Below are 16,295 nucleotides of genomic sequence, written 5' to 3'. Positions count from 1 at the left end.
TATGTATTAAAAATAAAAAATTGAAAGAAATGTTGAACAAAGATGTTGATTAGGTGCAGTCAAATAGGGTGGGGCCAAGAATCCTTGAAAGTGGGTTCGTTTTATTTCGTCTGGTCTCGTCGCTGTGATTAATTTTAGACTTGAGTGCCTCTAAAAATTTCTAGAACCCACGTCACTTGTGGCATTGCCTTGCATTTCTTTTCTTTTCCATCCTTCCCTATAATCCATATATATATATATATTTATACACACGCAAGAGTCTCCTGCAAGAATCCAGAAACAATAACACCTCTGTTCACCTTTCCCTTCTTTCTCTCTCCTCTCTCTGGAACAACAAGTTATGGTATTTGTCATTCATTTCACACAACTGGTTCTGCTTTGGACCCATGGATTCTGATCGTCCCAGAAACTCTACCCTGTTTCACTCTCGCTTCTTTCTCTTCGGTTTCTATTGCTGGGACTGGGAGTTTCTAACCGCTCTCCTCCTATTTAGTTCCTCTTCCTAATTCTCCATCTTATTTTTCTGTCTTTTTTTATTTATTATTATTAGTACTATATCACCAGGTGATAATAAACCAAACAAAGGAGGCATAGCTTTTATTTTTATTTTTATTTTTATTTTTATTTTCATTTTATAAAAAAGTTGTGAGGTAGGTGAAGGGTAGATCGGGAAGGAATGTCACAGCGTTCGACGCCAGCGCCGTTTTTGACGAAGACGTATTTGTTGGTGGACGACCCTGCCACCGACGACGTTATTTCCTGGAGCGAAACGGGAAACACTTTTGTCGTTTGGAAACAAGCCGATTTCGCTAAGGATTTGCTTCCCAAATACTTCAAACACAACAATTTCTCCAGCTTCGTTCGCCAACTCAACACCTATGTAAGTCTCTCTCTCTTTAACTCTTCTTCTGTCGTCTACCCTTGAACAAATTATTACACAGTTAGCACCATAACCTTTTTCTTAGGGTCTTAATTCTAGACGATTGTGGAAACCAATTTTGGTGCATTTCATCATATTTGCGTAACGGATTCGGAGTGGAATAAATTAACAACGCATGATGCTTTTTTTCCTGTGGTGTGATTTGATTAATTTGGTTGGTTATTTAAATGAATAAAAGCCTGGGATTGGAATCTTGTGTGGAAGTTTCAACCCGAGGATCATTTTGGCGTATATCGAATACAAAAAAGTGTGCTGTAAATTAATATGGAGGTTCGGTTGCTTTGAATTTGTCTCTTGATTGTTGAAGCATCGTTGTTAGATTAGATCAGTGTTTTTAAAGTATTTTTCCACACCGAATATTCTGTTTCGTGGAAGATTACTACTACACATGCGGTAGGATTTGAAGAGGAGATTTATGTGTGGTAGAAGGCACGTGATGCTTTGTGCTTTAGATCTTTTCTGTTAGGTGGCCTAATTTCCCATCCAAGGCCTTAAAGTGCTTTTCGGTTATTTTCAAACTTCAAAGAAAATATAGTAGAAACATCGAAAGTGTAATTACGGAAAGTCAAAATAAATAAATAAATGATGGAACTGAATAAGATAAAGACACTCTTTTCTATGAGATTGAACAAAGTGATTATAGAGAAAGAAATGTTGGTTGCCGAGGTGAAATATATTGTTATATATAAATTAATATACAAGAATTTCATTTAGGTTTATAATTATTTTTTAAGAAAAAATGTGTCAATAATTATTTGTATCTGACATCAAACTCTTGGTCTTATCTTCTGAAAAAATACCTTCCATATATAATGCATGGATATGATTATTACTGTTAAATTGCTTTTAATATGAGGTTGATTTTGGTGATAATTATTTCAAAGGTAAAATAATGGTTGGTAAAAGATAAACTCTATTATATCATGAAGGGATGATATAGAAAGTGGGGTTGGTGGCTGAAATCCTTTATAATTTTAAGTTTTGTTGAATGAAAATTGTAGTTGCCACTTGCGTTTGTTTAAGTGTAAAATTAATTAAATAGTGGCGACAGTAGTTGCGCAGCCACTGTATAAACCGATCCGATTATTCTAGGATGTGGGCTAATGGCGAATTGCGCGGATCATGTTTTATTTATTTTTCCCTCTTTTCCTTAATTTCTTTCATTTTTCACTGTTTTTTAACTGGAAAAAAAGTTCATTATTTTCATTGCGGGGTGGAATGAACAGGCTGATGTAGACCGAAAATAAAATTACTTTTGGTTATGTTAGACTCATTAAAAGTTAAAAAATATATTTCAATGAACAAATTTGGTTTTTTCAAAATTTTAATTTACTTTAATTAAAACATTTCTCCAAAAAAATATAGAAATAAGTAATACATGTGTTTTCAGATGTTATGTCTTACAGATGAATTATTTAAAAAAGAAGATTTTTTAATTTTTGATAATTTTTTTTTACAATCTGAGGTGTTATTTTTTAGGTGTTATTTTTTAATTGATTTTCTATTTTTTTATCTTTAATATTTTAAAATTATTTAAGAGATGATATCTCATAATAAGAAGAGAATGTTGTAAGAAGAAATTTGTTAAAATTTAGTAGTCAAAATATTATTTTTTTTTAAAAAATCATTAATTGAAGTTCAAATGAGTATAAGACTTTTCTAGCATATTTTTCAAACATACATTGTATTTATTCTTATTTAATTTAAAATTTTGAGTATTAAAGTTTAATGTGCATTTATTTTTTTTCGTTTTGTCACTCATTAATGAATTTTGTTTTCTTATGCTTCTGGTAATGTTTTTACTAAGAAAAAAAATATTTTTCGTCAATATATTATTAAAAACTTATTTTTAATAATATGTAAGTTTATATCTATGGTACTCAACATTTAGTATATACATTGTTAAAGTGTAACGGTTAGTTAAGGTGGAATTGCATAAAGTGGGTCTTGCACTATTAGTTCGATTTTTAACAAATTATAAATTTGTCGCTGAAGATACGTTTGTGTGTTTTTTTACTTCAGGGGTTCCGAAAGATCGTTCCCGACAAATGGGAATTCGCCAACGAGTGTTTCAAGCGAGGGCAGAAGGAGCTCCTCGCCGAGATCAAGCGGCGGAAGACGGTGATGCAATCTCCGGCAACCGGAAAATCCGGCGGAGGGAACATCTCAGCGTCGCACTCCGGCGGCGGCGACGACATGGGTTCGACGTCGACGGGGTCGGTGGAGGGTGCAACGACGATCCAGTGCGCGGATTTATCGGGCGAGAATGAAAAACTGAAGAAGGACAACGAGAAATTGAGCGGCGAGCTGGCGCGTGCGAAGAAGCAGTGCAACGAACTGGTGTCGTTTTTGAAGGAGTCACTGAACGTGTGCCCGGATGTGATCAACCGCATCATTCGGCAAGGAACGTGTGGGTCCAGCGACGATGCGGTGCGTTTTGAATGTATTCGTGATGATGATGACGAAAATGCGGTAGGTGGGTGTGAACCCAAAGTGGATGATGAGAGCGGTGGAGAAAGTTTGAAACTGTTCGGTGTTTGGTTGAAGGGCCAAAATGGAAATGAAAAAGAAAAATTGAAGATTGGTAGTAACTGCCGCAAGAGAGGGCGCGATGACCCTATTGGTGGCAGTGCGAAGGAGCTGAAAACCCTTGTGTAGGACACATCATAAGGTTGCTCTGCTTGCTATTTTAAGACATTATAGTGAGATCTAGAATCCTCTCTCTTGGTCATCATGGAACATGTATGGCTTTTCCGTTGTTTTTTAGTTTTTTAATATATAAAATGGCAGTTGTTAATTCATGGCATCTTATACTCTGGCTTTTGGTGGTGCAGTAAAGTATACTAATAATGTGTATAAACATTAATTCGTATGATTCGATTTAAATGCTTCTTGTTTGTTTTGAATGGTACTATTAATTAAGATATTTGACATTGATGGTACCAGAAGCAGATCATTGCGTGGGACAGGCTATAGTAGCATAGCATGCTAGTGTTTCGTTACTTGACTCCGGTAATAATTATAATAATTATGATTCTCTCTCAAGAAATACTTCCGATATTCATATATGTTTTCTATAACCAAAATTTCTGAACTTAATTCCTTCCTACTGCTTTCTTTTTGTGATATAATAACATTTTGGAAAATAAAAGGAGATTTTCATTAGGAGGTTTGTGTGATCATTGTCAATCATAATAACGAGTGGATGAGAGGTGGGTTGAAACATTCATTTTTTTTTAAATTAAATTAAATATAGGAAGAATGTCTACTTTTATATTACGTAAGAATGTTGGTTAAATATATATAATTTTTGTGTTTTATGATGAAATATTTTGTTAAAAGTCTTCTTAATAGACCATATTTATATTTATTTTTTCATTAAACACTAAACTGTTTATGTTTAATTTCTTTTAATAATGGATTAACCTATTTCATAATGATATAACACTTTAACACTAATATATATATATATATATATATATATATATATATATATATATTAATAATAATGATTAAATATATTATTTTTTAATATATTATTTTAGTTACTTTTTTTTTTTTTAAGATCCGTGGATAAAATGATTATAAACTAAAACATCAATTATAATGTATAAATCAATGCTATAAAGAATGCTATAAAGAATTACCTAGAAGCGAAGATAATAAATAGATCATTCATTAACACAGATGCTGATACTCGTTAGCTTTAATTGAACAATATTATACAAGCAGAAAAATGTTTAAGAAATTTTTTTTATTATATTGTTAAAACTTATTAAATAAAGTATCTCACATTGCTAATTTATTGACTATAATATCAAATACTATTAGAAAAATGAACTAAGACATATAATCAAGGCAATATGTATACCTATATCACAACAAATATGATCAAATGCACGAATTCTATTTTGAAGGAAACATGTGCCTTACTTATTTAAGTTCTTGTCAAGACAAATCTTCAGAACAACAAAATCATAGTTTGTTCAATGAGGATTTAAGAAAAATTACATTTATAAGCAAATAATTAGTATTATAAAGATATTATTCTCTTACTCATAAAAAGTTAATATCAATGAGCTATGAATCATGTCAAAAAGTATATCTAAACAAATTTAAGTTTGATGTTTTCGAGATAGTGACTTCCTATCTTGATTGAAAATTAATGTCATATCTAATAACATTAAATGAATGACGGTACGATTGTGAAGAGTTTCAAACTCTGACTTATCTTCACATTATCGTTATTTATTCTTGTCATTTATAACTAATGACATTTATCGACCTATTATACAACTTAAATATTTATAAAACTTATTAAATTTAATTTCATCAAGTTCAAAATAAGAATTATTTATTTACTCATACAAGATTCAATTTCATACATGGATCAATACAACATAAACAATCAAAATGATAATTACTAATTGTATCTACAACCAAATAGGTAGATTAATTAAAAGATCTTATTATTAGAACAAAAATCATTAACATTTGTCTATATAAACAATTAAATATCTTTTGTATTATTTACGTCACTTTATTACAATATTTTTAATTTCATCATAACTTCCTTAATTTCTTCCTTTTTCCTTTTATGCATTTATCTTCTTATTTAATTTAAAAACGTCTCAAACCAAGAACATTATTAGGTATTAAAGGGTATTTTAATTATTAGGTATTAAAGGGTATTTTGATTTTTTTTTTCAAATTTAATCCACTCACTAAGCTACTTATAACATTGTTGTTTTTGCTCGTTAACATAGAACAAATAATAAATTTAGCTAAAATGTTTTCTAGTCTTTCTAATTAGAGAGCACTTAATATTGTTTTAATTCTACAAACAATGCTTTTTGTTGACCTCAATTTTTAATTTAATAATAATAAAATATATCAAATGAAATCACACCTTTAATCATATAATCATTATATATACACAGAAATAAACTTCTGAAAAATTAAAACCAACTACAAAATATAAAACAGCAAAAACATTAAAGAAATCATATTCATATTTATAGGTACTCAAGAAATCATATGTGCTTTGTTTAATTTACTTCTAATTTTTTAATACAACAAAAATATTTTTTTTCAGCATTCCTACAAAATAATAAAAATATATTAAATCTTAAAACAAATTCAATATCTTAAATAACTTATTAAAAATTTATCTTAACAAGAAAATTACAAATTGAAAACGTAAACTATTTTCACATTTTTTTACGCATTGTTCTTTATTAATGAAAACAAAAAAAGATGAGAATGCATGATTAAGATGCACACTTTATATTAAAATTACGTTACTCATACACCATTTCATTCTAGCACAACATGACACAAATTGTTCTTTCACTTCACAAAAACAGTTAAAAGAAAGAAACAAAAAACTCGTACTTCATACATATGAAATAAAGAAAAATTCAAACTAATTAAAAATACAATTTTGACAACAAATAAATAGAAGAAGACGAAAGTCATAACTTCTAATCACACAATTTTTTTACAATTTCAATTTTCAAATTAAAGGGATATTTATAGAAGATGACTTCTTGGGAATGAAGAGGTACTTAAGCATGACATACTCATGAGCATGAAACTGTCCATTGAAGTTTGTTTTTTTTAAATTATACCGTATAGTTAAATTTTCCTAGATATTGAAGTAATCTATATTTCGCCTCTAAACAAGGTTTACAAGGGTCATATGGTAGGTAACGTTTTCAAGGGGTAGAAAGTTTATACTTCCTTTGAACAAGAAATGTATCATACTTTATTTATGGACTATATAGCATATCAACGAGTATCTGCATAAAGGGGAATGAAAGGCAAGACTAGGCAAGACTCATTTTATAGATAAGATTTGGGGTTTTATTTATTTATCACGGTTTTTATTGTATTTCTAGCCATTATAGCTTTGCAATATTGTTTTGGCATTTTATTCACCAATCATAGAGACATTGACAAAGAAAACGCATGCAGAAATAAAGAAACTCTGGCAAGGGCTGCAAGGACGTAGATTCACAATTACATGAACTTACAGAAATTTGCCAGACTCCCCTCATTCAGCTGTTTTAAAATTAATAAAACTAAAACCCAACCCATGATCAACTACTAATTGGTCTCAGTATTCTAAAACAAAAAGAGTTCAAAACACTCAGAAACCAAGTATTCAAGCAGAAAATAAAACTAGCATTCCTCAAAACTGATACTTCCCACTTATTAATGGAAAGAATATACGAGGGCAACTAATGATTTGGATACACAAAACCCAATAAATAATCTGCCTGGTTTGTTTTTTTACCGACAAAAGAAAACAAAGATCGACCAAGCTTGGTTGATAGATACACCATTGCAAAACGAGACCGTGTCCATCAAAGCCACACTACCATGCTAAATAGTTACCGCACCCCGTATGGAATTTGTTGTGGCCAGCAAAAATCCCAATCTAACAATCAACATCCCAAGTAGAAGCAACTTAATCAAAAAATTTATTTCTGCCAGACCAAAAATTAATAATAAAGCCTTCCTCGGGTTTTTCAAATCCAGCTGATATTTCGTGCTCCTCATGACACTGTTGATGCCCCACTAATAGTCTGTTTAGCCACATATATTTGTTTTACCTTTGTCGAGGAAAAGTTCTTGTCTGAACCCAGAGATTGATTTCTTCCCTGGTACCCTCTACGATGCGACCATTCACCCCCAGAATTATTTCTCTGAGAAACACCACCCCTCTGATAATTAGTATGTCCTGAGGAATGGTCAGATTGCTGGGCAGAAATATTAATCTGTTGTGAGGGCTGACTCTTGAAAGAAGAACTTGCGTTCTGGTTATTACTATTGTTACCACTGCCATTCTGAACGTCAACCTTCACAGCTTCTGTAATGGGGATCACGGATGGAGTCTTGTTCACAACACTCTGTGCAGTTTTGTTAGCAGTAGAGTTCGAAGTCTCCACCAATCCAAGTTCATCAGGCAATTGATTAACATTCACATCAGCAGTTCTAGGAAAACTCCTATCACCATCAGAAGATGTTGAAGCTCTAGAGCCAGTAAACCTTTTGCCATTCAATGGCTGATCAACAGAAGGACCATGGCTGAATTGAGAAGTCTGCACCCCTTCTAGTTGCTGCAATGGCATTGACAGAGGTAGTTGCGAATTAGGAACGTGTGGCCATCGAGCTTGTACTGACATCTCATTTGAGGGCTGGCAAAAGTTTACAATATTTAATTACTAAGAAAAACTACCACACTAAACAGAACATAATATTAAACGAGCACTTATTGATGACTTTTATTGTCTTTTAGTACAAGGTTAAGTTATAATATTCACGAGTCCCAAACAAGAACCATATTAACCCCAGATACTGTAAAACAAGCATAAAAGAGTATGTATGATTATTGCACAAACCAACGCGCAAGACATGCAAAATTTTACCTGGAAAGGCGATACGTCAAACATAGCCACAGGAGAGGCCATTGGCATAAGTGGTGAACCAGGGGCGAGATGTTGAATTGGAGACGGCATGTTAGCAGGATTCCGCTGCGAAGATGCCATATTCATACTGTTCATATCTCCTTCACCAGCCCCTGTGGCAGAAGAAGTAGGGACGTGTTTCCAATCAGGCTGCTTTCCAGAAGGTATATAAGTAGTACCCATGAAACTCAGGCCAACTTGACCGAATTGTCCAACAGGAGCGAAATGGTTATAAACAACCATGTGTGGTGGCCCCTGGACTCCTGGAATGCCTCCAGGAGGAGCAATAAAAGGGCCAGTAAATCCAGTTGGAGGTCCATAAAAAGATTCCACGCCGGAATGGCACTGTTGCCAGCTCCCAATTGGTCTTGACGCTGATGTAGTACTATTTTGAGGCTGCGACTGTGTTGTAGATGCAGACTCGTCATGTGGTCCAAAAGCAAAGACAGGACCACCCATCATCGGATTCATTTCATAGAAAGGAAAATGAGAGGGAGGGCCTGAAGGAAAATGAGGAGGGACAGAAGGAAAATGAGAAATCATTTGACCCGAAGAATTTCGTGTAGTTGGTAAGGGAGGCCACAAGGAAATTGGTGGAGTCTCAACAGATAAGTCAGCTGGAAGGGATACACTAAGAGGCTCCTCGGATCTAGATTGACTAGATGACTGCTTCTCAACACCTACTCCTGCCCAAGTAGCTACCATAAATAAATAAGAAGTTCCAGAATACAAATTGATGTCAAGTCAAATTATTAGAGCTGACGTCCAGAGAAAAAAAGAAAAATACGAATGTCTAATAATGAAAGAGAAGATCCACCTGCTACTACCCTATCAATATCAGCAGCGACAAAACTTTTTCCATCTGGAGCAGGGACGGAACAATTACCCAATCCACTTCCAACAATCTCATCACTACTAATGGCAGCAACAGCAACAGCTGAAGCAGCAGCTTCAGCTTCAGCTTCAGCATCACAATCCTCTAAATGACCATGAGATTTATTACTATGTTTCTCTTTATCAAAGAAAAGACTGCAATCATTATCTGATCCAGCAAGATTGTGGGTCATTTGCATGTCCGATCTAGATGATCGAGGTGGACCAATGCCATGAGACACAACACGGCTGCTAGATGGAAGAATGGTTGGAGATGTTACTGCCCCTGAATACAAAATAAAAATCCTCCATCAGTAAGGAAACTGAAAATCCAGAAATATTCCCTCAAACTGCCAGAAAACTTACTATCAATGTTACTACAATAAATGAATGACTAAAGAATCGCATGCAAAAATTTATTTACTAACCAAACTGAATTTTCTCTCCGGCAAGCAAGGAATTAATTGGGCTGGCTGCAGACGAGAAGGTTTTCTCCTTTGTCAAAATGGAAGATGATGGCAAACTGGCTTCATTAACAGCGCCTGTTATATTGGCAACAGAAGCCTGTGAATCAAACTTTTGAGGCTTCATAGCCTCATCAAGTTGTGTCTGTGTAAGTGCCATTACCTGTCATAAAATTTTTTTAGATTCAAAACAAAAGAGTAGAACAAATAAAATATGTATGCATACGCCTGAATTCAATACTGCGTATTAAAGTACAACATTCTTAATCCCCAAACATCCCACCTCTAAAAAGTTCAGAACAACTAAGTTAGTCCTGGAAAAAAACGACATTTCAATCCCTCCCAAAAAAATAAATTGGCAAATTTGATCATCGCGTAACTCCTCCGTGGAACTAAATTGTATGTTGAAGAAAAAAAAAACAGGTTCTAAATTTTGAAGGAGATAAAGTGCAACAACGAAACAAAAGGAAACCACATAATGAGATTAAATCATGTTTCTAGAATTGTTGAATCCAAATAATCAAACATTAGTTAAATACTGACAAAGAACACAGGAAAATCATAAATGATACAGTTTTAATTGCCATAGTTCTCTAACAAAATGAGGGAGGAGAGTTCGAACCTGTTGACTAATTTGTGCATTATTCCAAGAGCCCAAAGATGTCTGAACATTATCTAGAACCTTGTTCTTGCTTTCAAATATCACACCAGAGCCAGGATCCTTTTCACTACTACCAGAAACAGCTGGGACACTTGTCTGAAGTGACCTGTAAGAAGTAAAAAATACATTTGATTCTTGTACAATGATAACCATCAAGAAATCCTGCAAGTCGGCAACTACCTGCTTATCTGAGATCTTAACTCAGTTTGGGAATCAATTTTCAAAGGAGGTGTTCCTATTGGAGGTAATGCTTGGGACAACATGCTTGAATTAAATCCAGAAGAGGCATCCATCTTCGTCATTCCACGCACTTCAGCAGCAACAAAAGCAGCATGAATACTGTTAACCACTTCAACTGGAGAGATGGATCCTTTGGTAGAATTGGTCACGGCCACAACACTTTGTGAACTGGAACGGGGTCTCCTTTGCACCTAGCATTGAATAAAAAAACAATGAAGAAAGATGCAAGAATTTGACATAAGGTTAAAAAGCACAGATAGGAGTTAAAACCTTTGCAACCCGAGATTTGGCCTTAATTTCTTTCTCTCTCTGTTCTCGCCGATCATTTAACATTTGCCTCTTTGACCTAACTTCAATAAAGTCATCTTCATCACTAGGAGCTTCAATTCCAGGTTGCTCAAACACACGTATAACTCCACTTTGCAATGGAGCATCAACATCGTCCTCAGGACACAAGTTCCTTTTGAGATTTCCAGGATGTGAGAAGTTCTGAGTCTTTATTGATTCTTTTCCATCAACCTTTTCAACTCTGCTTCCAGAATCCATCACTTGTGAGTTCTCTGTAGCTGATTCAACAATCTGTTTTCCGAATTTATTGTTCATAGCCTTCCTAGGACCAGGCCTACCAGGCATGCCTGCTCCCCTTCCATTGGTATTTGACTTGTTCTCCAACCCAAACTGATCAGTGAAGACAGAACTAGTAGACTGCCTCTTATCACCACTTTCCCGAACTCGAAACTCAGTGCGCTGCATATTACGTCGCGGCCTCCTCATAAATCCTCCAGGTTCTGGGCGATTAACCCTTGCAGATGGGCCTGATGGTCTTGAGTTTGAATTTTTCACAGTAAAGATATATCGTTTTCCCCTACTACCGGATCCAGGAAATTGTGTTCTTGACTCGGTAAAATTCTCTTTTGAAACTGAATGATGTGGAGAGTCTCTAATGACGGCATGAACTTCTGATCCTTTAGAATTGGATGGAATATTAGTGTTCTTTCCAACTACATTTTGGTTCTCCTGCTTGTCCAATTGGAAACTAGTAGAAGTCCTAGTGCTATTATTAGGATCTTGCGCAGCCTCAATTCGACCCTGCTTTATTCCAGTGATGTTTCCTGCATCCTCACTTGGCGGTGAACCTTGAGGTAAGTTTCTAGAATTACCAGGTTGGCTGTCTACAGAATGATGTCTCATCTCATTTTTTATAAAGGAGTCAGAAGTTTCTGGACCAGTTTGAACTGTCATTTGACTTCCAGGTTGTTGATTATAAGAGAAACTGGATGGTATATTAGGCTGAACAAATGACATTGATTGAGGACCTAGAGGCATTATACCTTGTGATATGGGAGATGTATATCTTAGCTGGCCAAACTGAAACAAAGGAGGCTGTGATGGATGCATGTGAGAAAGGGGTGTGCCAACCTGTGGATGCAGATGCAATGGCATCTGTATAGAACCGATCTGTATGGCTGGTACAGGTGACGGTATCAAAGATGGACCAGAAAACAGACCAAATTGAAGCTTAATGGGTACCTCAGCTTGACTTGGAGCAGCAGCTACATTAGAGGTAACAGCTTGACCAGAAGACGAGTAGTAAGGGGCAATAGTAACTGAACCTGGTGTACTATGATGGGTCAACAGGCCATTAGAAGCTTCCACATTACCTAAACTATCAGACACCACAGGGGAAAGAGAATCACTAGGCTGAATGACCAAATCTTGAGCTGGCTTCTCTGATTCCTGGAACACACTGGGAGTGCTGTTAAGATTCACCTGAGAGGTATCATTAACAGGTTGGAGGTTCGTGTCGTCTTCGTCATAAGATAAGCGTTCTTCTAGGGTGAGGCCAGAAGCTTGAGCCATAAATGTAGTTTCTTCGTCTTTTGAGGTCCTTTCAAACTCTTCATTAGGCATCCCAACCTGGACACCCTCATCAAATCCTAATACCAGATTATCCATCAGGTGGGGCAAACCTTTCTCCTGCAAATGCATATCGTCGAAATCCTGGTTGAGTTGAGCATGGTCATCTCCTTCATGCACTTCATCTTCTTCCTGATAATCTTCATCTTCATATTCTTCTTGTTCCTGGAACTGCTCATTATTCTCAGTAGTCCATTCATCATCTTCACCACTAGACACGGCACATGGAGCAACTACATTCTCATTTCCAGCTCCAGCAGCTGTTGTAATGGATTCATTATCTGGTGCTGTGAGGGGGTCATTTTTTATATCTTCAGAAGTCAGTATCGCATGGGAATCTCCCGAGTCATCCAAATCATCGTGAGAGAGATGTGTTGGAGAACTTGGGGGACTTGAAACAGAGAGTGAGGACTGAGAATCACACCTAGGGGTGGTTTCCACTTTATGGTCCTCGTTCTCAGCAGTCTCTGGCCGGGTATCCACTACTTCAGGTTGTCCTCGATTCCCATTGTCATAACCCGTTGCCAGGGTCGAGTCACTCCTGGTTGCTTGATTATAATGCATCTCATTTTCTAGGAAAGCAGACGGACCAGGGTGTTCGTTTTCATTCTTGTAAGTTCTGTGTACAGAACCTAGTGAAGGAGGAGGAAGTACTCGAGGCTGCCTGACAGAATACCGTGACCTCCCCAAGCCATAGGGTCCATCTGATTCAGAATTTGGATAGGTACGCTCAGGGAATGAAGGAAATGGATTGCCACGGGAGCGGCCCTGCGTCCAACCATCACCAAATTTTTCAAAATAATTTTCATGAAAATCAGAATCAATCTCTGTATTCCTGCTAAGATGGTCTCCATCTGCAGATTGATTCCACCTCTGCGGTTTTACATGGGCATATTCATCTAAATGAGGCTCAGAAATTGCTCCTTTATAATACGTCCTAGAAGACACCAATCCAGAACCGCCATTATATTCTTTCCTCATAAATGCCTTTCCACCAATAGATAAATCTCTACGGGGACTGTTGTGACTATTCTCCTGGTCTTGTGAATAAAAAGCAGAGCTGTTCCAATTCTCATATGTATCTCTTCTCCATGAATTAACTGGTTTTCCTCTATCCACAAAGGTGGAAGATAAATCTCTAGAGAAATGAGACCTAGAGCCCATCTCCAATGGCCTATTCACACTTGACGAATCAGATGATGCAGAAGTCAATATCCTATCAACCATTCTTTCACTATCCTCCCAATCACCCACATCTGTAGCCCTTGATGTTTCTTTCTCGTTCACTATAGAAGGCATTTTCTCTTCCACAACAACCGGGGCATTACTGCCACTTTTGGCGGCCTCAGCCTGCCTCCTAGCAATCTTTTGCTCCAATTCTATAAGCTTCTGCTTTGCAGCTTGTTTCCTCCTCTCTTCTTCTAAAAGGATCCTTTGTTTCTCCTCTTCCCTGGCTAACCTCTGCTCTTCAGCCTTCCGCACAGCTTCGATCCTCTCTTGTTCTGCTCTCCATGCTGCCTCTCTCGCTTCTTCTTCCAATCTCCTTTGCCTCTCTTCCTGTTCTCTAGCCTGCCTTAATCTTTCCTCCTCTTCTCTGCGAGCCAACTCCATTGCCCTTTCTTGCTCCTCAATGATTCGCTGTCGCTCCTGTTCTTGCATCCTCTGAACCCTTTCAAGCTCAGCCTCAAAGGATTCTCTCACAGGATCATGAAAATCAGTTTGCTTCAGCACATCCTTCTTCTTCTTAACCACCCCAACAAGACCACCCGAAAACAAATCTCTTCCATCAAAACCAGAACCTCCAAAGTCTTTCATAAACGGATCCTCCAACAAATTCTTTTCACTTTTCGGCAAAGCCCGCTTCTCTCTACCAAAATTAAGCAGAGGATCATTAACAGGCAGACCCTTACCACCTGAGGAAAATGCTGACCTTGAAACCGAGCTTTGGACAGAATCAGCTCTGCTTCTGTTGAGTTGTTCACGATTCCTATCACCATAAGGTTCCATCACATTGTTCCAGGGCTTCTGTTTCCCACCCTGACCATCCCTCCTTCCAAAATCCCGCTTTCCAACATCGTCATCTCTAAAAGGTGAAGGAACATACTTATTACCATCCTTCGCCCCATCCCGACTCCCACTTGACGGCCTCGGACCAACACTGACACCATTTCTCTCATTTCCAGCATCCTTAGGAATGGACAAATTCGAACTCCTCCAGGAATTCCCTTCAGGCCCCATCCTATCAAAAGCCTCCACTTCACTGTTCAAAACCTTTCCTACTTCACTGCCCCTCAGCGGTCCCCTCTTATCATGCTTATGAGGCAAAACACCAACCCTGGGAATATCAAAATCCCAATAAGCCTCCCCCTTGGGAAATCCATGATCCCTGCCCTCCCTGCTCAAACCATGGCCCGTGTCACGCTCATCATCAGCCCAGTCTGAACGAGGGTTCAACCGAACCAGCGGTAGAGGACCTGGGAAATACTCTTCCTGCTTCCTCCCCAGACCATACTTCGTATTCACCACCCGAGAACCACGCGCATCATCACCACCACCAACCACATTCACACTGCGAGAAACACTCGACTGATCAGTAACCAAAGGACCCTCTTTTTTCTCATCAACAAACGCATTCTCATCACCAAGTGAATGTTTCTGCTTCGGATTCGGAATGGAATTCAAATTCTCCTGGATCTTCTGATTTGGGCTGGGCACAGGTGCCAAGGTGGCCCGCAGAGAAGGAAAATCCTCTCCTCTCAAAACGGCAGACGAAACCGGTGCAGCCGCGGTCACGGTGGGTTTGCCTTGGATGACAGGCCGCGACACATCCTCCGTGACGGGCTTGGTCCAGCCCAAACCAGCAGAACTGGGCCTCGAACCGCTTCCGGAACCACCAGGGCCAGCAGACCCACCTCCTGATCCCAGAGAATCGAAGCGCTCATGCTCCTTCCGCAGAGAAGGAAGGTTCAAGGGGGGCGGAACGGAAAGCTTGGGCCCAGCCTTGTGTGAACTGCGTGGCCGTGACGGAACCACCGCGGCTCCTGGGCGCTGCGATCGTACGGATCCAAGAGCGGTGGAATGCTGGCCATAGGACTTGTTCAGATTCACTGAGACGTATTTGGTGCCGGAATTGGCCGCCATCGCGAACCAAGTGTGAATCGCCAAAGCATGAAAACCTTGCCCCCGGTTTGTTTTGATCCAATTTGTTGATGATCAAATTCGAACCCTAACCCTAATCAAGTTATTATACAAGAAAAAAATTACAATGGTGACCCAATGATAGAAAGGACTCGATCTGAATAAATTTCTTCCTTTTGTTTGTAATTAGGGTTCAAATGGGCAGAGGAGGGGATAAGGGATGAGCTAGGGGAAGATAGATAGAGCTTTACGCCGCCTGGTTAGAAGTGCCACCAATAGGAGAAGCCCTACTCTATACCGGGGAGAGAGAAAGAAAAAAAGAAACACAAGTTAACCGAACTACCCAGCTGAGTGAATAAGCCAAACAAGGAAAGCCTTTCTTTTCCTCTCTCTACTTTTATGTCTCTCACCTATAAGCATTTATCAATTCAGTCAAATATATCTTTAAACATTGATTAAGGTGTGGTTTTATCTTTATAATTATTGTTATATCCATAATGTTTTCCTTCTCATTAAAATTATTATAAGATCGCAAAAAGTATTTTTATAATCTAATGGTGTATATATTTATTTTAAGTCTATTTTATATA

General features: G+C 37.5%; 2 protein-coding genes across 4 annotated transcripts; one reads left to right on the top strand and one right to left on the bottom strand.

Annotated features, from left to right (window-relative positions):
* The first annotated feature begins 247 nt into the window (after positions 1-247).
* Positions 248-3,746, top strand: LOC114178782 (heat shock factor protein HSF24-like). The gene is made up of 2 exons (XM_028064873.2): positions 248-880; positions 2,963-3,746. Exons 1-2 carry the CDS (start codon positions 677-679, stop codon positions 3,596-3,598), a joined length of 840 nt encoding a protein of 279 aa, XP_027920674.1. The 5' UTR covers positions 248-676; the 3' UTR covers positions 3,599-3,746.
* Positions 3,747-6,894: 3,148 nt separating this feature from the next.
* Positions 6,895-16,080, bottom strand: LOC114175602 (uncharacterized). Of its 3 annotated transcripts, none has more exons than XM_028060365.2 (7): positions 10,921-16,080; positions 10,591-10,841; positions 10,372-10,516; positions 9,714-9,912; positions 9,230-9,571; positions 8,374-9,098; positions 6,895-8,064 (listed from the first exon to the last, which is right to left on the bottom strand). In XM_028060365.2, exons 1-7 carry the CDS (start codon positions 15,706-15,708, stop codon positions 7,501-7,503), a joined length of 7,014 nt encoding a protein of 2,337 aa, XP_027916166.1. In that variant the 5' UTR covers positions 15,709-16,080; the 3' UTR covers positions 6,895-7,500. The 3 variants fall into 3 exon arrangements, with proteins under 3 accessions (XP_027916166.1, XP_027916164.1, XP_027916165.1); XM_028060363.2 differs by having other exon boundaries at positions 6,895-8,142; positions 10,921-16,078; XM_028060364.2 differs by having other exon boundaries at positions 6,895-8,142; positions 8,374-9,092; positions 10,921-16,078.
* Between the last annotated feature and the right edge of the window lie 215 nt (positions 16,081-16,295).

Source organism: Vigna unguiculata, chromosome 3 (assembly GCF_037176805.1).
Source record: "Vigna unguiculata cultivar grain cowpea cultivar isolate G323 ecotype 2 chromosome 3, ASM3717680v1, whole genome shotgun sequence".
NCBI lineage: Eukaryota > Viridiplantae > Streptophyta > Magnoliopsida > Fabales > Fabaceae > Vigna > Vigna unguiculata.
The sequence above is the reverse complement of the archived record's forward strand: the minus strand, read 5'-3'. Positions and strand labels throughout refer to the sequence as shown.

Excerpts from the sequence above, each read along its gene's own strand:
- LOC114175602 (XM_028060363.2), bottom strand. The coding sequence starts at position 15,708 with ATGGCGGCCAATTCCGGCACCAAATACGTCTCAGTGAATCTGAACAAG. Across the intron at positions 10,842-10,920 it reads CCAAATCTCGGGTTGCAAAG|GTGCAAAGGAGACCCCGTTC; the intron begins GTTTTAACTCCT and ends ATTCAATGCTAG. Across the intron at positions 9,913-10,371 it reads ATGCACAAATTAGTCAACAG|GTAATGGCACTTACACAGAC; the intron begins GTTCGAACTCTC and ends ATTTTATGACAG.
- LOC114178782 (XM_028064873.2), top strand. The coding sequence starts at position 677 with ATGTCACAGCGTTCGACGCCAGCGCCGTTTTTGACGAAGACGTATTTG. Across the intron at positions 881-2,962 it reads TTCGCCAACTCAACACCTAT|GGGTTCCGAAAGATCGTTCC; the intron begins GTAAGTCTCTCT and ends TTTTTACTTCAG.